This window comes from Gobio gobio, assembly GCF_949357685.1.
Source record: "Gobio gobio genome assembly, chromosome: 18".
Lineage (NCBI taxonomy): Eukaryota > Metazoa > Chordata > Actinopteri > Cypriniformes > Gobionidae > Gobio > Gobio gobio.
In genome coordinates, this window is record NC_137111.1 from 38,581,481 (window position 1) to 38,608,061 (window position 26,581).

Consider the following 26,581-nt stretch of genomic DNA (forward strand, 5'->3'; position numbering starts at 1 on the left):
TCTGGTAAATTGGGTGAACCGGGCTGTGATGCACATGCTGCAAGGTCTCCACATGAGAAATGACAGCAATCAGGATGTTACAGTCCACTCTGCACATAAATGCAGTAATGGACAAAGCTGCTGTCAGGCCTGAGAAGCATGAATGTTTCAAAATATCATTTTAGAAATGGAAATGTATCAATTTAGGAGCAAGAATTATGCATTGCAGTGGCGGACTGAATTGCCATGGCAACCACTTCCATATGGAGATTTATCCGTCAGATAATTTCGAAGATGACCACGTAGATTCTTTAGAAAATGGTTCACCAGAATACTAAAACTACTTTTTCTCTGTCACATTATCAAGTGGCCAGAAGCATCTGAAATTGATTGTGAAGAAAGTGTTTCAAGCTCATTACCACATTGCACTGGTGTTTGGGTGGATGCCAAGGTGTTGCTATGTGGTTGCTATGGTGTTCTTTGTGGTTTCTAGGTGGTTGCTTACCAAAAGAGCCTTCTGGTCTCTAAATATGGTCTGGGTCCTCATCTTCAATGTAAGAAGGGCAGTTTTTTGGGCAGTTTAATCGGATTTGTTAAGCAGATGAACTAATATCACACATCCCCTCACACATGTAAATAGAATAAGTGGTGCAGGATGAGCTATTCACGGAAAGTCTGAAGTCTGAGTTTAGTAAATGTAGCTTGATAGCTGGAGCTATAATACAAATCTTTTGATGTAACTATCTGATATTTGTTGGCAGCGTTATTTTCAACATTCATGTGGTGATATTATTTGTCTCTATGCATGACTTTAAAACTGAAATGTCTAGCGCGTTCAGTTTTATCCAAGACAGATGAACGTAAAGTTGTTGTATGTATTATGGCATTTGGAAAATGAAATGCCTTGTGAGAGGCACTAAAAGGTTAGCTAATGCTTACGTTTGAAAATACATACACTAAATCATTCCCTTAACCTAACAAAGTTAGTGTTAAAGGAGCTGTATGTAGGACTGTGGCCAAAACTGGTACTGCAATCACTTTCAAATTACTGTTGAGCGGGTCTCCCCTCTCCCCCTCCCCTGACTCGAGGTTGCCAGCTAGGCTGCAGGATCCAGCAGGAACGTAGGCTGCTAGGAGCTTTCAATGGCAAGTGACAAGGTTTTTTTTCTTTCTGTTAACTATGTTTATGCTTCAAGAGCGATGTTTTGTGAAGTAATTATGAATCGCAAAAATTTACTAATGGCGATTAGCCAAAACTAATCGTAAATATGAACGCTCGTATGTGACAGTACATTCCCACATGAAAAAATACTATAGTAAAATTACAGCAAAGCTAAATAACATTAGCAATGGTCATACAGGTCAACTTGCAGCATGTTTTGTCCACTATATATGCGAAGAACGAATGAGGAATCATTTTTACCGAGGTAACGTTAGGCTACTGTCTCAAATACGTTTACACAGTGCTAATAGGCGTGCTAATGTTGTTTTCCTCAGCGTCCCAGCATAATGACAGAGAAACGGGCTCTGATAATGCATTACTAATGTTAGCAATGACGACTCGCCGTTTTTATTTACCAAACAATTCCTTTATACCTTTTCAATTCAATGACCCACCTCCTCCATCTGCGCTAACCTAACGTTACTTTGCACGAACATGCATAACTTTGTTCGGCTGTCATGAATATTTGAAAATGTCCATTTACATTGAGTACAAATTAGCCAAACATAGATGAACCTTACCTGTCCAGGAGAAAATTAGCAACGTTGGCATCAGTCTTCAAATCATTCTCCGTTTTCAGCCGTCTCCATCTTTCAAAGGCATCTCTTATACAAATCCTTGTTTTATTTCGGTTAATAAACGTTTTTCTGATTCATAACGAGGTTGTTTAGGTTTCGTAAAGTTAGACATTGTTTATCCAAAAAGTTTGTAGCTGCAGCTGTGGTAACTAGAGCAGAGCTGGCAACCCGAATGCAGAAACACTACTGACTTCGTGATTGGTAGATAGGTGGAGGGTGGCGCTTCAGGCCAAAACATGTCAACATCAACATCAGTTGAGGGCTGCAACTTCACTTTTAAAATGACAATATCTTGGCCGGACAACCGTTGTCAGTGATATAAGTATTTGAAATTAACATGATTTCTTAATGTCTAGTGACATATCAGGGCCATTTTATGATTAATTGAAATACATTTCTTACATACAGTTCCTTTAACAAAAGCAAATGTTAGATAAAAACGCATTTGCTGATGCAACCATGCCATTTTAGCGAGCTTCTTTGAGTCTTTGTGCTCTTTTATTGTGATTTGTGTTTCACGGAATTCATACCCAATCGCTACGCATCAGAAGTACCCGATGAGCAAACACATTTACTGTCAAAAAAGCCATACATATGGAGATGATTATGTGATGCAAATGTCAAAATGTATTAGTTTATAAATCAGGCACCATGGTAAAAGTGTTTTGAGGGTCAAATCATAGTATTGTGCAAGCAATTTTTCCCTGTAATTATAATTTGCATGAAAAGGAATAAAAGTGTCAGGGTTGTTGAATGGGTGAAAAGGAGCGAGGACTCAAATGCAATGTGGTTTTTATTAATAATAATATAAAACAAACACAAACAAAACACCCACGAGGGGGAAAACCAAACTTGAAATAAACTAAACACAAGGAGCAGGAACATGTAGCATGACAGGGAACAGACAACATTAGACAACGATCCAGCACAGGACTGCAAACACAAGGCGAACATAAAGGGAACAAACAAGGCAAGTAATGAGGGAGAACAGGTGGGGCAAATTAACCAATAATCAGATAACAAGATGGGCGGGGTTGACAATAGACCAGAGACATGACATCAGACCAAACATGACAAACACAAGCACATGGCCAGAACTGACAAAAATACCACATGTGCTTACACAGGACAAGACAGACATATGACAGGAGACATGACATCATAAGCACAAGACCAGAATTAATAAAATACAAGACATGTGCTACACGAGACAAGACAGACATGTGATAAAAAGTGGTTGCCGTTTTAGTGCCTCTAGTGTTTATTTCGGATGGAAATTGGTACATTTTAGAAGTTTTGCAAAAATTTTGGTTGATGCACATGTTCCAATGAGCTTATGTTGGTTATTTTACTATTATTTATACATTAGTATTTATTCAAAATTTTAATTAGCTTTTATTTTTATATGTTCAGTTTTCGTGTTCTAGTAATTTTGTTGTTTTAGTCATTTTTATTAGTTTTCTTTAATATTTCTACTTAGAATTCTTTTTTATTTCATTTTTAATTTGAGTAATTTTAATATTTAAACAAACTTATTGAAGTTAGTTTCTAATTTTCATTTAAGTTTTTTTAAGTTTTGTTTTTCATCTAATAGTTATATATTACAATAACAACACTGAAAATGTTCATCATCCGCTACAGGAAAACCATATATTTGGTCAGTTAGAAAATATACAGCACACTGAACAGGCTGAAAGCTCTAGGACGAGTCACGTTTTAAAATATTGGTCTCGGTTTAGGGATTTTGAAAACGCTTGATCAATAACAGTGTGTTGGGTTAGTGAACATAATTACCTGCAGGTTCTGTTGGAACTATTAGGCTTGAGCCTCTGAGCTCTCTTACTTTCTAATTTCCATTCTGTATATGTAGACAGATTCTTCTAAAAGCATTTCTGTTAATGCCATAATGCAAAAGTGCAGCACAGTCTGAAAGCTCTGATAAGCAGTGTGGAACAAACGAAACTGAAGCTGACTAAAGAAGAGCTTTCAGAAAGATGTTAGAGCCAGTGCATAAAGTAGAATGTATTAGACCTAAGCACATACTCGAAGAACAGGCACTCAGAGAATACTGTCCTGGAAAAAATCTTTCATGCTTCATTTTTTTCCCCCTCACAATCTCCAATGCACTTTGAAGTAAAACATGTAGCAGTACGGCAGCTGTCAAAGTGTCCTGGGCATCACTTGGACCCTGCTGTGGCATCATAGGCACCTATTAGCAGCAGACACATTGTAAGGTTTAGTGCACGATGATGACATGACCAATTATTTTAGTGGAAGGCCTTTGAGACTGTATGAATGATATTGCAAACCCTGCCATGATATTTTAAACATTGATGCATTACACAAGCATCATCTTCTAAATTTCTACAAAAAAAATTCTACTGAATCTGCTATGATGATTATCAAAGCTAATGTTGACCTGAGAATTGATATCACTGCTTTTTTACCCTTCTAAACCATAAACAAATCACTGTGTACACGAGTGTTTGCCAAATTCGGCATGTAGCAGGAGGAGACGCATTCCTGAATTATGAGTTATGAAAGGAAGACATCTTTATCCTAGTCTGTTGTCTGACTGCCTACTGTCCTCTGTGTCTGCACCAATCGCTATTCAACCGAGACCAGACAATGGAAGTCCTTCACAGCTTGCTTGAACACGATTAGCAAAAGGACTAACCACCCAGAGGATGATTCTGTAAGCCTGTGCGTGTCATTAGGAAAATATCACAATCTGCTCTGGCTCTAGATCGAGATTGTTTAAAAATCTAATGGGAATGCTGAATTAGAAGCTCTTGTTTGTTCTGTCTAGAGTCAGAGAGCAAAAGGCAGGGAAGTATATGTACAGTTATGGATGGGTTGCGAGGTGTAGCACTTCTCTAAGGCAAGGGCATTGGATGGGGTAAAAGTGGAACAAAGTTACAGTGGCTCTAACGTAGAGAAGGGGCACTGAACGCGATTTCAACCGGGCCCAGAATCCCTAGCAACACCCCTGCTCTCACAGTTTCTGTCAATCTCATGTTAATCTTCAGTAACTATAGAGTAGTATTGCATCCTTCATATCTCCAAAGAGTCTTTAATTTTATCCGTTCTATAAAAGACAGATATGCTTTACCGATTCTTTACGAAAACAGCCAACCTTGTGGAGGCGTGCAGTGGGCGGAGCTAAAGAGTCAGGAGCGCACACACACACACAATACATAATACAATACATTCTATTCACTATACATTTGTGTTGTTTACATTATATGCACTTGCAGACATTTGATGCAGTTTCACTTACCACCTGTGGTTTGGACCGGGATCTTTTATTGCTGGGACCGCTCCATCTTTCAGTTTAAAACGATCTGCAAATCCTGCATGTTTATAAAACATTCGCCACCGAAATGCCAGGAACAAACACACTTGAACAACTATGTTGCTGCACCAAAAAAACAAACTGCATCCACTGTTCCCTTAAGGCTGGATTCTTTGGGAAGCTGAACATGGTTAACTTTCCCTCACAATCAAAAACACACTTCTTTTGTGACATTGTTGATTTTGAGGTCTAAAAACAAAATGACAGCGCTGCCGACGGCTCCCGTAACGCGAACGAAGCTCGTTGATGGGTGTGCTCCTGTCTGGTTAATGTGCGCGCGTGCTCGTCCGGGAGTAGTGCCCATACAAGGAATTCCACCCTTTATGACGTCATACAGGGCCATACTTGAAAAAAACCTACTGAAACTGAACAAAAATACTCCGTCATACATTAATAAGTCAGAATGCATGAAATAGCATAATACATCCCCTTTAATGATAAGTCCAAAAAAGGAACACACAGGAAAATCTCACAAAATATAACTCTCAACCAAACATAGACGATACTGGACAAAAGCCCTATAAATTGATAAGCCCCATAAATTGAGCCATCTGCCTTCCTTGTTGTTGAGGCGTGTTTGTGGATGGCATCAGTCACGTGCTGCAGATACAACAACACAAACCAGATAGACCAGGAGAGCTGTTTCATAATGACTGTGAGGCGTCAACCTGTCATTGAAAGAGAGGGTGTGTGCGCACGTGTTGTCCGTGGGGGGCCATGATGAACCTCCTGCTGTGATGGAGAACAATTTGTGTTGTTCCCATGAAGTCACATGCAAGAATCTCAGCGAGAGAGCTTTTATGGCTAATCAGGCACGTGCACAGATAGACCTCAAATGGTGCTCAAGCACCTGCCCTTTTGTGACTAGATAAGTATGTTTTATGACTAGATAAGTGTCCTTTTCTTAGGCTGTCTCATTTCATTTCATTTCGAAGGCTGCGTCCTCCTCCGGAGGACTCATCCTGTGAAGGATGCGGTATACGGAGTGTCCTCAATCAGAATTAAACGAGACGTCCTTCGTAGGACACACAGGCAGGAAGTATCACGTTGCTATGCCAACACGGTCACAGCGTCCTCGCGCTCTCACACCAGTTATATGAATGAAAATTATTTATAACTTGAAAATGACTATGAAATGTTTCCTGCCTTGACGGCAAAGTACTGTTCTAAACGTTTAAAAATCACTAAAGTCTTGTAATCCTGTTTACCCCAACTATATATTTGAGGTAATACAGCTTAAAAAACAAAAACAAGCTTGAAACTACTTACATTTAAACACCACATCTTCGCTTGCATGTATATCTGCCAGCGCCGCCATTTTTTCAAATAATATTAAAAGAAATATGACAGTTGTTAATGTTAATGTAAAGAATTCTGGGTTATCTGCAGCAGCGAAGGATACACCTCATGCACCCTCCGAATTCCTGTGAAAGAAGGGCGCATTCGGTGTGTTTTCTGAAATGAGACAGCCTTGATGACGCATGCAGCCTTCGAATGCGACCTCTGGAGGATGCAGCCTTCGAAATGAGACAAAGTTTAAGTCATGAGCATTTTTATTTTTTATTTTATTCTTTAGTTTTGATTTAAATTTGACCCATGGCTCAATTATGTGTCAGCCCGAAAACTGCATGAAGATCTCTGCGAGACCACACAAGATTTTTTCTTTTATATCATGTAATATAGTTAAGCAATATCACTATATTATTATTATATAATAAGTTATATAAAAAGTGCTGTTTTCCCGAATACGCATTTGGCAGACGCTTTTATACAAAGCGACTTACAGGGTCAATCCCCCTGGAGCAACATGGAGTAAAGTGCCGTGCTCAAGGACACACTGGTGGTGACCGCTGGGATTGAACCAGCAACCTTCTGCATATCAGTTCCATGGTTTAACCCACTGGACCACCATCTCACACTCACACGAATATCATATGTTTTTTTTATATATTTTAACTAGGGGTGTAACGGTTCGTGTATTCGTACCGAACGGTTCACGGGGTGAGTTCCAAATGGAATCAGTATTCCCTATTTGATCATCCCTATGTGAGCAGGACACACGTGTACCGTATGTAGCAGTTTGGAATGCACTTGGCAAAGGGAGCGGCGTAAATTCCTCATTATCTTCAGCTGGGATGTTCCGGTGACAACGCAGCACAGTGTCCGTCAGCAGATCAGGGTTGCCAGATATTCACAACAAAACCCGCCCAATCGCTACTCAAAACTAGCCCAAAACAAGCCCAGTCTCATTTCAGTGGGTTTTTTTTGGTAAAAATCTCTTATGGGGGGTAAAATATATGTCTTTTTGGCAGGGTTTCCTGCTGAAATACGCATTCCCGGTGCTAAATATCACACAATTGGGGTCGCTTCAACCTGCGGACATGTATGAACTTGGCAACACTGCAGCAGATGTCGCAGTTTTATCTGCATCATTTTCTTTTTTTAGCCTAACTGTTGCAAATAAAAATAAACATTTTTTATTTTAAAATGTTTATAAAAATATGCTTTGTAATACTGTATATAAAAAGTAATATAACTCTATTGATTCATAATATAAAAAATTCATAATATAAAAATATGAATTGTATATTTATTTATGCCGGCGCTGCGTTGTCACGGGAACATCCCAGCTGAAGATAATGAGGAAATTACGCCGCTCCCTTTGCCAAGTGCATTCCAAACTGCTACATACGGCACACGCGTGTCCTGCTCACATAGGGATGATCAAATAGGGAATACTGATTCCCGTGTCCTGCTCACATAGGGATGATCAAATAGGGAATACTGATTCCCGTGTCCTGCTCACATAGGGATGATCAAATAGGGAATACTGATTCCATTTGGAACTCACCCCGTGAACCGTTCGGTACGAATACGCGAACCGTTACACCCCTAATTTTAACAAAACAGTTCAATAAGTCGATTTTCATTTACAATTTTAAACACAGTAATGCCAATTTTGACTGTTATTTCATGAACGAAAATTGTTCCGAACTAAGCAAAACAGTCGTGTCTCCCTGCAACACAAGAGTGGGATTTTGTTCATGAATGAATCAGCCAGTTTGAGCGAATCAGTGAAAGAGTGATTCTTTGACTCACTTATTTAGACTTGCCGCCACCTACTGGCGGCTTCAGTTTCATATAAAAGTATCATATACAGAACATTTAAAACACTAATTTCATGATATAATTCCTGCAACTGTATTTGCAGTGTAATTCGTCTAAGTAATAATAATAGTAACAATAAATCATTTCTATCAGTAATGCACAACATTGATTTTGCTCATTTAGCAATTCCAGCATAAATCCAACTAAAGACATTTATTTATGTATTTATGTAAATAAATAAATATGAAAGTAATTTAAATGGCTTTTACTGTATGTAACAGTTCATTTTTATTTATTTTTTCTGCCCCCGGCCCTTTTGCTGATGTTAAGCGAGTTACAAGTTTTTGCATTGGCTGTTGTTTTAAAAGAGAAAAGCATTCTGGAGTTCTGTCTCATTAAAACAAGGAAACCATCTTCCTACAGGGGATGTTTTGTAGTAATCAGACATAAGCACGCCCCAGAGCTCATATCTACAGGATTTGCACACACATCTTTCCTCGTGTCTAATTTGTTTCAATTGGTTTCAGTGAGAAAACAGAACTTTAAAATGGCATTAAAAGTTCTATCGAAGCTCCAAATCTGTTTAGACAGACATTTTGATGAAAGGGAACTACACAGGGGGTGTCAGTTTCAGGATCAGGGCCAGCAGGGGGCACTAAATCAGTGGAGTTTTGGTGAATTCTTGGTCTCTTAACCAGCATTGCACTTTATAGTTGTCTTAAAGACCACAATCTGTTGCCACCATCATGCATTACAAACAGGAAATGCATTGTGCTTGCGAAGGGTCTATTACTATTGCTTATGGCCACATTTTCGTGAATATCTAGAATGTCGGAGCATTGCTGTGGTGCATTTTTGCACAAGAAAACACCATTGTAAAAATCTAAAATCTCTAAACGGTATGGTTTCATAAATGCCTTTCCTTTGCATGACTTGGCTTCACACCGTAAACATCTGGGATGTGTCCTCTGCATCTGTTAGGTGGGACGCACCTGCACTGTGCTGAGGTCAGCAGTTGGCTGCGCTTCAATGGGAGTTGAAGGGTGAAGACAGCTGCTTGAGTTATGCAAACTATTACAGCATCACACATTCTGCAGTCATATGTCAAGTGGCTGAAATCAGCGCCAAGATCAGTAGATAAAGACGTGCCCGAGTTTACGCCATAAAGAAAAATGGGTTCTAGAGAATGTGACGTTCATTCATCTTCTGAGAAGTTACTTTGCCAAGTTTGTCATTCACCGAAATGGTGTTTCTTTCTTCAGCTGAGGGAGGTCATGGTTTGTTAAGCAGGTTGTGTGTGGGTGTGTGTGAGAGATTTGTATATACCAACATTTAGAATGCTAATGCATGTGTTCCTCAGCAGTATTGTTTAAAATGCTTGGTCTTAATTCAAATGTATGTGCTGCAGATGATGTGTTTGAGGAATGAGACTACTTTAGGAGAGAGATGACTTTTTTATTACCACTCTGTTAATTTATGGAGGCTTGGATCTGGATGGAGTGAAGTACCTACACATCCAGGTGTCTCTCTCTCTCGCTATCTCTCTTGGTTTTCTCTCTCTGTTTGACCCCGCAGGAGTTTATTCTAATTAGACTTTTTCCTCGATAATTCCACATATTGCACTGCAATCATTTACACCACATTGACTTGGTTAGTCTCACTCTCATTCCAATCGCGGGTAGCTTATGGCACCTCACAGATTAACTAATTATTTTCATTAATTGTAGCAAATGAGGCGTTTGACCTTTTTTTTCAATATTTTTTGCTTCTTTTTGTTCAATAGATATTCAAAGTGTGTTTCACTAATGTGTGAAAATGAAAGAGGAATGGTGTCTTTGTCTGTAACAGGTTCCCTTTGTAAAGAGCCTTTTATGCACAACAACAAATGTCTTGTGCTTGATACATTTCAAAATGTACTTGTGTGAGACTGAGAGATACATTACTGGTCAGAACTCAGAAGTTCATGATTGAGTTTCCATTTCTTTGGTGCATAAATACAGTTCTTGATTTTTTTTAGACAAATGTAAATGGTGTCTATGCATGTTTTATTATTATTTTTGCCCTAGATGGATAGCCGTTTTGTTTCTTGTTTTGTTTTGTTTGACCCGATAGTGAAAGAAAAGCAGCTGAGCTGGAATCTAGTCAAGGGGTGACGACTTTTATCTCTACATAATGCCCATACTTCCACTTGTGTTGTTTCATAATAATATTCAAAATAATAATAGTTTTTGAATGAAAAGGTGTGTCCAAGTGTTTGAATGAAAAGGTGTGTCCAAGTGTTTGGATTTTGTGTACCGTGAGTAAACTCAGTGGGAATTAACTGACTGGTAGAAGTTACCCACTGGTAATGGCATGGTGTGTAAAGCCAGAAACAGATGGAGGCAGCAGAACTGGCATGTTGAATGCTGGCATTCTTCAGCAGTGTGTGGAGCAGACATCTGAATGAGATGTGTTGTCAGCCAGTTCATCGTGGTTCACGGCTCTATCAAGCCTTTCACAATGGATGATGAGGCTTGAAATTATGAGAAGGTCCCTTTTTACCTTTTGAGTTTATTCACATCAGTTTGTTCATGTTTCAGCTGCATTTGATGTTTATATTGTTTCCTGATTAAAAGTATATTCAGCACCATTTACCTTATACTTGGGACTATCAATAAGCAATGAATACTTTAATATTTTTGCTTATATTAACATTCTATGCACGTCAAGTCACATAAAAGGCATCACATTTTTAGTGCATCAAAATTTCCTCATTAAATAATGAATGCTCTTTAAAAAGACTCACTTTGTGAGTCATTTCAGGTTCATTTTAACGTGACTGAAAGTGGTGATGAGTTAGTTGTTTGCTCTGTAAATCTGGACCTGTTGTACTGTATATATACATGTGGGCATCATCCCACTGACAAGGTAATCAGCCAATCACAGTGACGTGGAGGCACTGCCTCGTGTCATGTAGTCTCACGGAGCCAGACCTTTAGACTGACGGCAGAAGATCTGGACTTTTTTGCAGCTTTCATTTGCCAAGGACCGCCCAAGAGGACGTCTGACTGACATGTAACGCAAACAATCAGAATTTGTTTTGTTCTGGGTCGCATTTAGGGGCGTGAACATGTAAAGTCAATGTCCCTACAATAACAGACCCATGTGCATCTACAAATGATTAATTCAAGAACATTGTGCAAGTTTACTGCAACAATGGAGCCGCAAACCTCACATACTTTTCAAAATCCAGCGTTTAGTTGACCCTGTCACAGTTAACAGTCAACACGACAGCGTTCTTCTTTCACGAGAGGGTTCGGCGTCACGACATGTGTTTCCAGGCGGACAGTTAAAGAACACAACACACATCTCGTGGACATCCTGTATAATTCATCAGATGATGACTTTGAAACTCCTGAAGTGTTTCCAGAAAAGTGTCCCATATGCATCAGATGTTCAGCCAATGGTCCATGGGCGTCACGTCTGAGGCTGAGACTACGTGTCATGTGACTTTTAGCCTGTATATTGTTACTTTTAGCAGCTCAGTGAGAACAATACACCCAAGGGAAGCAAAAAAGTCCCTCTCAAACTTTATTCACAAGTGGAAATATTAATACTTTACGATTTGTTTTTATTTCTGTATTTTCTGTAAGTTATTTTCTCATTCTAATGTTTTCGAGAATTCACCAGCTTTTGTCTCATCATAGAAAACACCTCAGGTCTCATTGGATGATTTACAAACATTGCACATTTTATTGCAGTTCTTTTCATGGATAACGCTAATATAGGAACTGAAAGTCACTGATTTAGTTTTTACAGTAAATGACTGTTTGGTTGATGGGAAGTGAGTCGCTATTTCCACTCTAGAGAGACACTGTTCAAAACTCTTTCAAGCCTTTTTCATTTGTGTGGCCTTGAACCGATGAGCGATTCTGTCGCATGTAATCAAAGCAGTTCCTTGCCGATTCTCCCTTGTGAGTCTCATAACTGATCTTAATTAATGACCCAATCTGGTTCCTAAAATGTAGCCTACAGACTGTACTGAAGCACACACAGCTCCTTCCCAGCTTTCTAGCTTAGTCATTTAGCTACTAGGTAAAACGTTAGTAATGATATGAGTTCTACACTGTAGGTGCAAATGGCATATAGATTTCATCCAGGCAGCCAGTTTTTCTAGTTTTTTTTTCTAATGCAAGTTGTTTCACTTTCATTCAGCCTGAATCAGTCAGATAGACAAGCTTGCACAACTATAGTACGTGCTATTTCACTTCCTGTTGGAATGTTAGCCTAGAAAACATTACTGGCAGGGCTCAATTTCATATCACTTCTAAAGTACAACATGTACAGAACTTTTTGACTCTTTATCTTGCCTTAATGTCACCAAAATGAATGTAAATAAAAACGGTGGCTTTTAATCCATGTCTAATAGGTTTAGACTTTAGGATTAGGCTAACATAACTCTATATCTAGATAACTTTCAGCAGACAAATGCATTCAAATTTACAGTCATTCTCCTCTTAATAGGCCAAAAAAAATAAGCTCTTCATCTGGTTTCCTCATCTTGTCCTCTAGTAACCTACCAGAGGTCGACCAATGTATTATTTTTACAGATTCATCACAGCCGGTAGTTGCTTTGTGGAACTGCACTATCAGGAAAAAACAATGTTTAATTTTACCTCTTTAATAAGGTAAAATACTGTATATGTTATTTATGTATTTTATTACATTTAAATATAATTAAAAAACATCATATATTACATATTTCATGGTATATTTAAAAATCTTCATTGTGTCACTCAGTAGTGATAAAGCTTAGCTATTTTTATGTTTTAATTTATTTTAATTATTACAAAATATTCTCATGTTTAAGTCATTATGATAATTTTCTAATAAAGTTAAGCACTATTTTACAGTTTTCATTCACATTATTGTTTTTAAACAGTGGTCAATCATTGTCAGCCATATTTTCTGGTTTTAGTTATTAGCCTTGACAAAATCCACTATCAGTCGACCTCTAAACTACAGCCTGTTGTCTATTTGCAAATAAGCGCATGTTGTGTTTTCGATGTTGGCCCCCATCATGAGATGATGATGATGGTGTGCTGTGTCCCGATCAGGCTTATTAACTAGCGTAACCAACAGAACTTCACCAGAAAGACCATGCTGGTTGACGAGCATCCACTTAGTGCTAACCGCATAAACCAGAATGGGCAAACATTTGAAATTCATGCTGACCTGGGCTGTGTTTTTCTGTTTTAAGAAAAATTATCTTAAATCTTTTATGGGAATTTAAAGTCGGCATGAAAGGGAAGTTGCGATAGTCTTTTCTTCACTATTGTGACCTATATCCAAGTCTGGGGCTGAATCCGAAATTGCCCCCTATACCGTCAAATAGGGCATTATTTGAATGAATTGCCATTTGTAGTGGTGTCCGAAACCATAGGGGATGTTGGTGCACTCATTCTATCCCAAATTGCACCGCAATAACAAGTGTACAGCCGATGTGCAATCAAAGGCTGTCCGAATTCACAAACTAATTTTCATTCACTCCTTCAAGTGAACTATATTAGTGGACTAACGTAGGGAATAGTAATTGAGGGTTAAGGGTGCGGTTTTCAGATTCAGCCTGGGACTTGAATTTTTCCGTTGGGAACTTTTGGAGTCATCAGAGATGATTAGGTTATCAGAGAAGAGAACAGAAATCACAAGAGGGAGGGGAAGTTATTTAGATGAAAAAAAAAAAAAAAAAGTGTTATAAACAATTTTGATTAATTGTGAATTTAAGGGTTCAAAATGTTTAATCGGTTGTCTGTTCAATTTATGAAATAGGGAAAATTTGGTATATGAAGTAAACCCTGTGTTTATTTAAGGCCTTGTTATTCAAGCACCTATTTTTGGAAACTTGTCAGACCTCTTTTTCTTTTTCAAAAGTGAAACATAATGAAAACAGCTGAGAATGAGTCATAAACAGAGATAAGCATTTGACATTCAGGAAAGATTCAGGCTCTATACAGCAATCGACTGTATGAATAACAGCGCCTGACCCCTTGACCCCTTAGCTTGTATTTATGGACGTCCTTCAATCTGCTCCCCTGTGCGGATTGGCTGCGTTCAGCCCAGGCTAGTGAAGATGTCCATCTGTGTTGGTTCAGCGTATAGACACAATCTGCCAACAGTAGGCCAGCTCAGAGCAAGACCAGTGCCACAATCCTCTGTGGAATAAGCCATGTAATGCCTTAAGTCTGATTACAAAGAGCTTTGTCATACAGTTGCAGCTGAAGTCTGCGTTACTGCAGGAATCTTCATCATCTGTATGGAATGACGGCTCAGGAACTGGAGGGGAATTCCATCCCGAGCCTAAGTGCAATCTCAGCCCTACAGTTTCCTGAACGCTCCCATTACTCAGTGCAGGCTGTTCTCGAAGATCCCGAGTCTGTGAACCCAGCCCACAAGCCATTCCCATCAGCGGGACTTTGAAAACTTTCATTTTCTCTCCAGTAAAGGCTTTGGGATAAACACAACTTACCCTGGGAATGGCGATGGAACAGCTCTTTAAACTTTGTTTATGCTCGTCTCACTGAAGTAGTGTCTAATCTCCCTTAATTACACTTACAGGCTGCCAAGGTTAGACATGCAGACAGGACTGCCAAAGGCTCTTATTGATTTCACTTTAAATGAGGGAAATTTCATGCAGTCAGGCCAGCCTGTGTCTTAGCGGAAATCAGCAGGTAAAGACACTTGGAAATGTTATCTGTTCTTTGTGAAGATGCCCCAATAATTTGCTGTTCTCAACAATATTGGCTCTTTTTTTTAACCTTGTGAGCTGTCCTGATTTCTGCCCTTATTGTAGGCATTCCTAACAGAAATGGAATCTTGTAGGTAAACGTTTTGGAACATTCTAACTCATAGATCACTTGACGATCAATTGATTTAAAGTTTGATGTTAGTGTCTTTCTAAGCTAACATCATGAGACTCTAAATAATGCATTCAAATAATAATTAAAAATGTATAAAAAGAAAAACAACTAGGGTGACCACCCGTCCCGCACGTCGCATATTGAGAAAATGTCCCACATTTTCATCAGTCTGTTGGTTTTTAATTATCATATAAAGAAAACATGCATGCGTTCTTTTGCCTTTTTAAGAAAGCATTTTAATTTATTCGTATTCTATATTTAACAGCGCTTCGTCAGAAGTAACATCCTTCCTTACACAAATACAACAGCCATTTTTTAAATCCTATCCAATGGTTGAAAAGAAAGGAGTAAACGCGGTCACTAGTTGGTTGTGACGGCTGTCAATCAAAATTTGGAGCTGTGATTCGTTCCATGTGTTCCTAGTCAGAAAACGAATGGATAATTCGCTAAATTGGTTATATTCTTAAAGGAACACTCCTCTTTTTTTAAAAATAAGGTTCATTTTACAAGTCCCCTAGAGTTAAATAGTTGAGTTGCAGCCATGGTACGGCCGCGAAGATCCGCAACTATTACACAGGAATGAGAAAGTAGTTCCTAGCCATATAGGTGTAGAAAATCGCAACTTTTCATTTTCAGTTTGTCTTAGCACACGATGTAACTGTAGAAGAGTCAAGTTTTAAATAGGAAAAATATTGAAAGTGTCTTTGGTCATTTTTTGAATGAGATGCTAATGGACTGATTAGAATCAATGATGTATGCTAAGCGATGCTAAAAGTGCTACCGTCAGATACAAAGATCGGCTGAATGGATTCAAAAATGGTAAAACTCAACTATTTAACTCTAGGGGACTTGTAAAATGAGCCTATTTTCAAAAAAAGTGGAGTGTTCCTTTAATATATAATATAATGTATAAGACTGTCAATGAACTAATTTCATGTTGTTTTATATTTTATTTGTGCATTATTTATTTAGTTGGATCTTAGTTGGACTTGGTCAGATCTGATGCCTACTGCCTTTGGGCTCAGTGATGTTGAACTTAAATGACATGTAAAATGTTACATTGTGATGTTTTCTGGAAGGGACTAAAGAACAAAGTATTTTTATCATCTGAAAGGCAGAAAACATATGTTTTTATTAAGTTAGATAGACATTATGTAACGGTTTCAGGTTATGTTTTAGTGTCGGTAACATGTCCCACATTGTCCCATATTTGGTTTGTTTGATGGTGGTCACCCTAGAAACAACAAAAATATGTTCTGTAATTCATTATTTTTTATATTTCACATGATGTATATTTGGATTTTGCTTCTTCTGCCAGTGTCTTTCGCAATACATTCTGGGTTTGCTCTGTGAAGGTTGCATGCCAAAAAAGAAATCTTAGAAGGAAGGTTTTGGAACAGAACCGTAGTGCATCACCTTTTGCTAATTATTTCTCAGAAATCGTATTAACCTCAACTAACCCCTATATTATGCATGGACTTTTTTTAACTATTCTATAATAGTGACACTTCAGAAATGCATTGATAAAAAAAAAAAAAAACTGCTTTGAAAACATAAAAGTGCCTTTTTATTTTTTTATAATTTTTTTTTTACAGCAAAAATTATACCCAGGGTATTCAAAACTATAAGCCTTTTTGACGTTCAGCCCAATTTAAGCTTTTCCATGTTATAAAGCTTTGAAATGGCAAAAAGGCATTGACTGAATGTTAAATGTCAGTGTTAATGTCAATGTGGTATAGAAAAGAAAACAAACATCATTGTTCACTTTCCTGTCCTGTTGACGGGAATCTCCTCCCTATTTAGTATGATTGTTTAACATCACTTCCTAGAATATCAGTTTCAGTGGAAACCAAGGTTTTTGGATGGAAATGAGCTGTCATGAGACCTCATGCTGGATTAATGTGCCTATAAGGCCATGAAATGAAACCGTATCATGTAGAGATTCTAGCAGAGACACCTTATACATACTTAAAGGGATAGTTCAGCCAAAAATGAAAATTATCCCATAATTTACACACCCTCAAGCCGTTCTAGGTGTATATGACATTCTTCTTTCAGACGAATACAATCAGAGTTATATTAATAAATATCCTGGCTAATCCAAGCTTTATAATGGCAGTGAATGGCAGCCCAAAATTTGAAGCCCAAAAAAGTGCATCCATCCATTATAAACATACTCCCCACGCCTCTGGGGGGTTAATAAAGGCCTTCCGAAGCGAATCTATGGGTTTTTGTAAGAAAATATCCATATTTAACACACTATAAAGTAAAATATCTAGCTACCGATGGACCGCCTTCCATATTCAACTCAAGAAGAAAGTGTAAGTTCAAAATGCTTACGCTATGTCCAACGTCATCACCGCGCCAGTTTTTTCCTTAAGTTGAACACGGAAGGCAGTCTGGCGAAAGCTAGATATTTGACTTTATAACGTGTTAAATATGGATATTTTTCTACACAAACCCATAGATTCGCTTCAGAAGGCCTTTATTAACCCCCCAGAGGCGCGGGGAGTATGTTTATAATGGATGGATGCACTTTTTAGGGCTTCAGATTTTGGGCTGCCATTCACTGCCATTTGCCATTCACAGGATATTTATTAATATAACTCCAATTGTATTTGTCTGAAAGAAGAATGTCATAAACACCTAGGATGGCTTGAGGGTGAGTAAATCATGGGCTAATTTTCATTTTTGGGTGAACTATCCCTTTAAACAGCTACTTATTTATAATAATTTTAACTTTAAAATACATTAATTGATGCTCAAAGAGTATTAACGCTTATTTATTGAATAACATTTTAATGTTTAGTGTTTTAATATTGGTATGTTATTTTGATATTTCATGTCTTAAAAATATTTAATTATATTTTATGAAAATGTGTTACAAATTTAATATCAACATTTAAAATAAATTACTAATATTAATATTGTATAAAGTTCACGAATTGCTGCTCAAAGAGTATCAGGGGCCGTTTACACCGCACTGTTTTAACTAAAAACTTTTTATGACTATTGTCCATTCATTCACACGTCAACGGCTTTTTGCAGGCCTGAAAACGCAAACTTTTGAAAACGATACTGTTATCATCTGTGTGTAAACTACAAAATACGTCATGTGTATTATGTGTGACATCAACAACTACTGGCCTGGCAGCATAATACAGCATTTTTTGTCGTTTTTGTGGATCTGTGTGAACGGGGATCGGTTTGACAACGTTGTCGTCTGTATGCGGAAAACGCAACGGAAAAACTTTGTTGTTTAAATGTACCCTTAAGTGTTAATTTTCTGGTTGAACTGGCTAATCCCTCTGATGTTGTTGCTTTTGATGAGAACTGATTGATGGGAATTGAGTGACTGGCATTGATCCATATCCTCGGCTCTCAGTAAACCAGTCATCACTGGGGTGTAAGTGGGTGACCTGCTTCAGATGTGCATTCCTCTCTGTCCCAAAAGCAGAAAGCAGAGCTTGTATTTTTAAAGGGGTCACATAAAAGATTCTATTTATCGAACAGTAATTCGTTTCACAGATTTATGCACCTTGCGAGTTACTTAAATATTAAAAGCCACACACGCTTCCTCGCATGCTTTCAGCCCTGCTTTACCAATACACACGTAAATGAGAGCTGAGAAATTAAAATGCAGATTTCAAAGCGGCTGATGTAGGAAGTCCATCCTGCTCTTCCTTTTTAGTCAAACTTAAATGAGGTGGGGCTTATATGGCCGTTTTGTTGATGGCATACACCACCTCATCTTCTGTCTGCCTCACAGTTTCTGTGTGGATTGGCAACCCCTGGATCCTGTGAGATGGTTTGACTTTCTTTTTGAATATGAGCTGAAAGGACTATTACATTGCAATTTCATGCCCCAGGGGTTATCTGATATCCTCTTCACTACATTTAGCTCAAAGTGTCTCACAGTATCCTCACCTACCCCTGATTCGCTCAATGCCTCATTTCACTCGTCTCTATGCCACCACCCTTTATTTTTCAACAGTCTACTCAATGACTTGTCTCAGGGCTTTTAGCACCGTCTCTCTTATGTGTGTGGACCAATAGCTGAGGGCAGAGTCTGAATTGTACTTTTTTTGTACCTGCTGATTTAACGGAGATGCTATCTGTTCTTTGTGATTTCACCTTAAGGATGCCCCAATTATTTGCTATCCTCAACAATATTGGCTCTGATATAGAATCTTGTGAGCTTTCTTGATTTCTGCCCTTATTGTAGGCCGTCCTAACGGAAATGTAATCTTGTAGGTAAACTATTTGGAACATTCTAACTCATAGATCATTTAAATTTAATTCCTCATGTGAAGCACAGCAAGCTTGACGCTCAATTTAATTAAAGTTTGATGTTAGCGTGTTTCTAAACTCACAACATGATACTCTGATTGATAAGCCTAAATATACATTACACACACAAATATTGGGTAAATAGTACATTAATATTGGATTAAATTAAAAAAATAATGATAATTAAAAATTTTATTTAATTTTTGTACATTTCAAATGCATATTTGCATTTGCAACTCACTAGAAAAATATTTTAATTAGAATATTATTATTTACATTTTTAGTATTTACTATTATAAATAATATTGATCCTCAAAAACTATTTGTTTTTTTTAACTGAATACATTTTTTTTTATTTTAATATGAATATTATTTAGAGAAATGGAGGAAATTTCCTGGCTTTAAATATTTCTTACTGACCATGAAACAGTATTTTTCCTTAAAAAAATTATAAATGTATTATAATAAATTATATAAATGTATATTTTAATATGAATATTATTTAGAAAATAATACCACACCAATTGAGAGATTTTACAATGCAGCCTTAAATGTATAACAGCTTTAAAACTTCATTTTATGAAATAAAAAAAATTATATTTTCTTTTCCATGACATTTGGATTATTTCTCCTTGTGACAAACTTGTTACAAACAGTTCAGTCATTATATCACTCTCAGCATCACATGAATGATTAACCACCTCTCACCTGTCACAAAAGATTTTGAGAGACACATTATGATTTTGTTCCTCATATTTCAGTTTTGAGGGATTTATGCAAGGAATACTTCACATATGTGTCACCACTTGGAGCTCAGAAACAAAAAAAACAATGCAATTATATTGCTCGTGGATAATCTTGCTTGAAATACATACGTTCAGTGGTCATTGTGACGATAAAAACATATTTTTTTGTATTTTTAGCACTTTAAATTGCTTTTCCAGTCATCATAGGAGGTCTCATTTACTTTGATTATGGGTTGTCACATTAAATGCAAATTTTGCTTAGCACTGTATGAAACCTGAAAAACAAAGGATGAAGTATTTTGTTTTGAACTGTGACTCATCTGAATGTAATTATTTTCATTAAACCCCCTCACAGCATTTAAATATCACTTCAGACACAGGGAACGTTTTCTTCTCAATCACTGCAAAAATCTCAAAAGCTGTACTACAAAAACGTGAATCCTGTATATGAGCAGTATTTACCAACCACACAGCACACAAAGAGAACACTGGATGTTTTTCATTCAGGTGCTTTAATGAGTAATCTTTACTGTGTTGACAGAGCAAAGTCCACGAAGGACTTAAAAAGCGACAAGCGGAGGTTTTTAAGAGCGTGAGCCCTTTAGCAGGGCAAGCGAATGAAAGTGTAAGGTACAGGCCGCCCTTAGTTCATTATCCAGCTTAAGGACTTGCTCTTAAATAGTGGACCTCAGGTGAACACACGAGACCCAGCCAAGAGCAGCAGCACCCTTATGCCCACTTTCTCACCCAGAACCTCCCTGTGTGAGGGATTTAAGCAGGATTTTCTTAGTACTGTGCGTACAGCTCTTTGTATATACTTGATACCTGCTTTACCGGAAAGTGCTTAGTCATTATTAGTCCAGGGTGGCCGTCACCACAATTTCCTTATTTCAGTCATGTATTTCCTCCTCTATAACTCTGGAGGGTATCATTTTTCACATCATGAAATTTATATACAGCTCATAACTTTACAAACCCCTTGAGGAATCTGTAAGCTTTAAAATATATATATATATATGATAAAAAGATGATAAAAATTGAGTTTGTCAATTTATTTAGTACTGCCCAGAGCAAACTGCATAACAGATTTTGACGTATATTTAACAAGACAAAATAATTACTGAAATGTAGACTGTTGAACCGGGCAATTTGTTAACATTTAGTTTGATTTTTTTTGTCTCATTGAATATGTATGTAAATATCTACAATGTTAAAAAGCTGTATCAGTGCTAAAAAAAGCTAAAAATGCATTTTTAATCACCCTTTATATTATATTATATTTTGCTTCATTGCTAAATAAAATAGAATAAAAATATAAGAAGGGTGATCAAAATTGCACTTTTTATTTTAAATATAATACAGATTCTTCATTATGGTGAAATTAATTCCTAATGTAAGAAACTTGTTTTCTGGCCCAGTCTGCTTTAGTATTTGACTTAATGTGATGTAAATCCTAAATGTCCTTGGTTTCAGCAGTATTATTTCTCTTACACTTTCAATTCTGCAGTTTGTACTCCCTGACGTGGCGCTCTCGTGACCCCAACCTCTCTACGGTCTGTCTTTGACTTTGTTTTTCCCTGTCTAGCTCTCTGGTGCTTTGTTGTAAGCGAGCCTTTGTAATCAGTGTTTCTGGCTAAATTAGAATAATTGCTGTGGGTGAGCATCCAAGGTTCTTGACCTTTTCTGCGGGAGCGTGCAGTCTTAACTACATTACAGCCAATGAAGTGAATCCGGAGAAGGATGAGAAAGGAAGGCAGGGTGTGCATTAACCAAGCATAGGGACAAATGACAGTTTGGAGGGGGAGGGACTATGTGTTAGGAGGCTGGGGGTGGAGATTTGAAACCCAGCCGGCTAAAGAGCACGCTCAGCACCGCCCCCTCATAAATAATGTACGATGCATCGGGTTGTCCCTGCTGATTGGAGTCAGCTGGAGGAAGTGGCTGGTTGCTGGGCTTACCGGCTGGGAGAGCAAGCCCAGGCTAGTATCGTCTCATTCGCTCTGTGAGTGTGTGTGTGTGTTTGCCTCTGTCAATTCCAAAGAAGGAACTTGGATGTAGGACAGTTGGATCTTCATTGCACCCTGTTCCGCACCACTTCCGTGTTTATCAGCTACACCTCTCCCTCAGGATTTACACAGGGGACATGTAACCTTTCCAGCAAGGCTTTGTCTGCGCGTGTGTGTGTGTGTGAGTGTAACGGAGGGGACCACCTCCTCCTAAAGGATTCACCCATGCATTCCTGTTGGAAAATGAAGATTCAGGTACAAATGCTGCAATGTTTTGGTGTTGTTTTCCCTCTGTTTGTCAGCCTCCTGCGAGGCTGTATGTGTTTGTGTGTGTGTCATTGTGCTCATGTGAAAGGGGAGCTGTGAGATTGCTGTCTCCATGGTTGCTATTGAGAGGCCTGTTGTTGTGTTATGGAGATGAGGCAGCTTCTGTTCACTAGTGCGCCAGTTTCAGCATCAGCTGTGAGCAGAATGCTTTTTTTCTTTTTTATCAACAATGCCGACATTTATTGTGCATTTATGTGCTTTCTATTCCCTGGTTGTGACCTCCCTTTCCGCTGTCTACTTCCTGTTGTAAATGTGTGCTCAGGTGGGGGCTTTTATATTTGCTGGAAGGACAGCACTACTGTAGATATAGACACATGTAGAGCACATCCTTTATTTTCAACACTGTGCCCCAATATAGGGGCTGTACTTGCATGATTTTTGGGGTTGCAGACATGCTATCAAACTCTATAAAGATATAAAATCATAAAGTGGCATGGAAGATTTATTAGTTTATGATGCAGATTGGTGTATGGTTTTGGCGCTTATGAACTTAATAACCCATCAGGCATCTAGATCAGACCTAGAGTTTATAACCTTAAAGGCTTAGTTAACCCAAAAATTAAAATTGTCATCAATTACTCACCCTCATGTTGTTCCAAATCCGTAAGACATTCGTTCATCTTCAGAACACAAATTAAGATGTTTTTTATGAAATCCGAGAGCTCTGACCCCTCCATAGACAGCTATTTAATTAGCACTTTCAAGGTCCAGTAAGGTAGGAAAGACATCGTTCAAATCGTCCATGTGACTCCAGTGGTTCAACCTTAATTTTACGAAGCGAAGAGTATAATTTTTGTGCGCAAAAACAAACAAAATTATTCAACAATTTCTTCTAGTTTGTGTCAGTTTATGTTTAAATACAGTGCAGAATATCGGGTCACCATTGGCCGATGCTGTTCACGTGAGCTCCATGACGCATGCGTGTGATGCTGCTGCACTGTATTTACAACGTAAACTGCGTATGAGACTGACACAGACTAGAAGAAATTGTTGAATAAAGGCGTTATTTGTTGTTGCGCACAAAAAGTATTCTCGTCGTTTCATAAAATTATGGTTAACCATTGCAGTCACATGGACTATTTTTACGATGTTTTTCCTACCTTTCTGGACCTTGAAAGTATTAATTAAATTGCTGTCTATGGAGGGGTCAGAAACCTCTCGGATTTCATCAAAAATATCTTAATTCGTGTTCCGAAGATGAACGAAGGTCTTGCGGGTTTGGAACGACATGAGGATGAATAATGAAAGACAGAATTTTCATTTTTGGGTGAACCAACCCTTTAAGTGGTGATTGAACGCTGTGCCAATATTATTTATCATACAAAACTAAACAAAAATGTCCTTAATTTCAAGCATTGACATTTGTTAATATTACTATGAGACTAAAAAGCCCAAATAAAATTAACATGACAACATGACAATCGGAATGGAACAAATTTGCTCGTGATTTTTTTTAATTTTTATAGATTCACATAGGGATGCACCAATATTAATAATATGACAGATATCGATAAGCTGATATTTGCTTTCATGTTATGGCTGATAACTGATAAATGACTGGTATTAAAATTCTATAATAATCATATACGGTATAATAATAATATCATCAATAAATCACAACATTATAATGTACAGGATTATAATGTAAATTGGATATTCATTTTTAAATCTACTAAAAACATTACATTTAAAGTTATAGTTAATCCAACTAATGAAAATTGTCATCGTTTACTCACCCTCATGTCATTCTAATCCTGTATGTATGACTTTGTTTAGCTTTCTGTGGAGAACAAAAGAAAATATGTTGATGAATGTTGATTGCTACGGTTTCGGTTCCCATTGGCTTCCATTGTATGGAAGTCAATGGGAACTGAAACGGTAAATATTTAAATAATGATAGTATGAGCCGACGTATTCAATATATATTAATATACTATCCCCTGGTTTCACATACAAGGCTTAAGCTAGTCACAGACTATAATTTGTAATTAAAATAATTTGTTACATTTATTAGTTTTTCGAGGCACTCAAAGCGCTTTACATATAGAAGGGGGAATCTCCTCAACCACCACCAGTGTGCAGCATCCACCTGGATGATGCGACGGCAGCCATATTGTGCCAGAACGCCCACCACACACAAGCTGATTGGTGGAGAGGAGACATAGTGATGAAGCCAATGAGGCCATGATGGAGAGGGGCCAATGGGAAAATTTGGCCAGGATGCCGGGGTTACACCCCTACTCTTTATCGAAGGACATCCTGGGATTTTTAATGACCACAGAGAGTCAGGACCTCGGTTTAACGTCTCATCCGAAGGACGGTGCTTGTTACAGTATAGTCTCCCCATCACTATACTGGGGTGTTAGGACCCACACAGACCACAGGGTGAGCACCCCCTGCTGGCCTCACTAACACCTCTACCAGCAGCAACCTAGTTTTCCCAGTTGGTCTCCCATCCAGGTACTGACCAGGCACAGCCTTGCTTAGCTTCAGTGGGAAACCAGTCTTGGGCTACAGAGTGATAAACTAAAATGCATGTTTGAGCTGTTTAAGCAACTTTCCCTAAAATGTCTTAAAATATGTCAGTGCCATTGTTTTGTCTCACACCGCTAATGTGTCATTTATAAAAGCTACTCAAATGCCCTAATGGAACTAAGGCCTACCTAATCCTGGTTTAGTCTAATCCCTGTCCGTGAAACTCTATATCTCTGATAACTGACATGGAACTGAGTTATCTTGCATTCCTAGTTTCATGCATTTGGTAGCCAATTATTCAAACACACGCAACGTCCGAAAGCTTAGGGAGCATATCAGGCAATGAGTTTGCAGGCAGCATTTGTGCACGAAGGTGTCTCACAAAACCAATTTTGGACAAACCTCTGAGGCAGCGTAACGCTTTAATGATCTGCAACAAAATAGAGTGAGCTTTGGTGATAACTAAGTCAATGTTTAATTACTACAATAGAAAGTTCTTGCTAGGAATTACATGAAAGTGGAAAATGTTAGCCATAAATGCACAGATTGACCACCAAACTCAACAAATCTTTATTCCTTTAACTGTCACAGAATGGAATGCACAGGATTTTGGGATAAAGGCGGTGAAGTTACGCCATCAATATATATGAAGGTATCTTATGAGACAGGAAGTGAGTTTGATTAATTTGCACCAAAATACTGTGGGGTTTGATTAGACATCAACAATGAAAGATATGGGACAAGTTTTCTCCTTTCTTTTAAAGATTGATAAGCCTGTTTTGCTGTCATATTTATGCTCTATTATATGATTAGTTGTATTTTATGATTTGCATTTAGCATGGATCACGACCAGAACATCAGAACAGACCTGCGACCCATTTGCAACCTACTGCTTGATGCCTGTTTGCAATGACGGACACATTAGTTCGGTAATTGTACTTTCTCTCAAAGCCATTATGTGTCATTAAATCTCAATGATGGTCTGTTAAATACGGCCTGTTAATATACTGGCACATCATTGAGGCTAAGTTCATCATTACACTCAGGACTCTCTGACTTCGATGTTTCAGTTGTTCTGAGTCAAACATCCAAGCAATAGAGACGCACGTGTCTGTGGCAGTGCACGAGCAAATCGCATCATTGACGGACGCACAAAATCGTAGGCTTTGTGTGAAATCCCCTCGTTGGAGGGGGAGGCGGGCAGAGATTAGCGATCACATGGCCCCCCCGTCAGCTTAAAACCTGTGGGAGAGGAAGTCATGAGCCAACACAGGAAGTGTGCCTGTGTAAAAAAAATAAATAAATAAAAAGATCCAGCGTCTTCATTCCCGACCAGAGAGACAGACAGGCGGATAGACATTCTCATTAGGGATGACTCAGTGATTTAAAGGAGATGTGACTGAAAAGCCTGAGGGTTCTGCTGTACATTACGCATTATCCCTATTACTGCCATGCTGTTTCTCTTCTACCACTCTGCCATCTGGATTCACAGGAGACCTACGTAGTGCTCACTGCTCCCTAAACACTGAGAAAGTAGATCTGTAGAAGATCACTTCACTTAGCAAAATTTGTTCGATTGGGATGACCCGCAACATCATC

The 26,581-nt window shown here is 38.2% G+C and overlaps 1 protein-coding gene across 9 annotated transcripts in view; it reads left to right on the forward strand.

Moving 5' to 3' along the window:
• Positions 1–26,581, forward strand: part of marchf8 (membrane-associated ring finger (C3HC4) 8) — a 144,061-nt gene that overhangs the window by 65,298 nt on the left and 52,182 nt on the right. Inside the window, exon 1 of one of the 9 annotated variants that reach the window (XM_079842688.1) lies at positions 22,082–22,435. The exons of the other annotated variants lie outside the window; for them this stretch is intronic. Coding sequence (XP_079698814.1) covers positions 22,406–22,435 — 30 coding nt within the window. The 5' untranslated portion in view covers positions 22,082–22,405. Of the gene's footprint in view, positions 1–22,081; positions 22,436–26,581 lie in introns of those variants that run through there. 9 annotated transcript variants of the gene reach the window in all.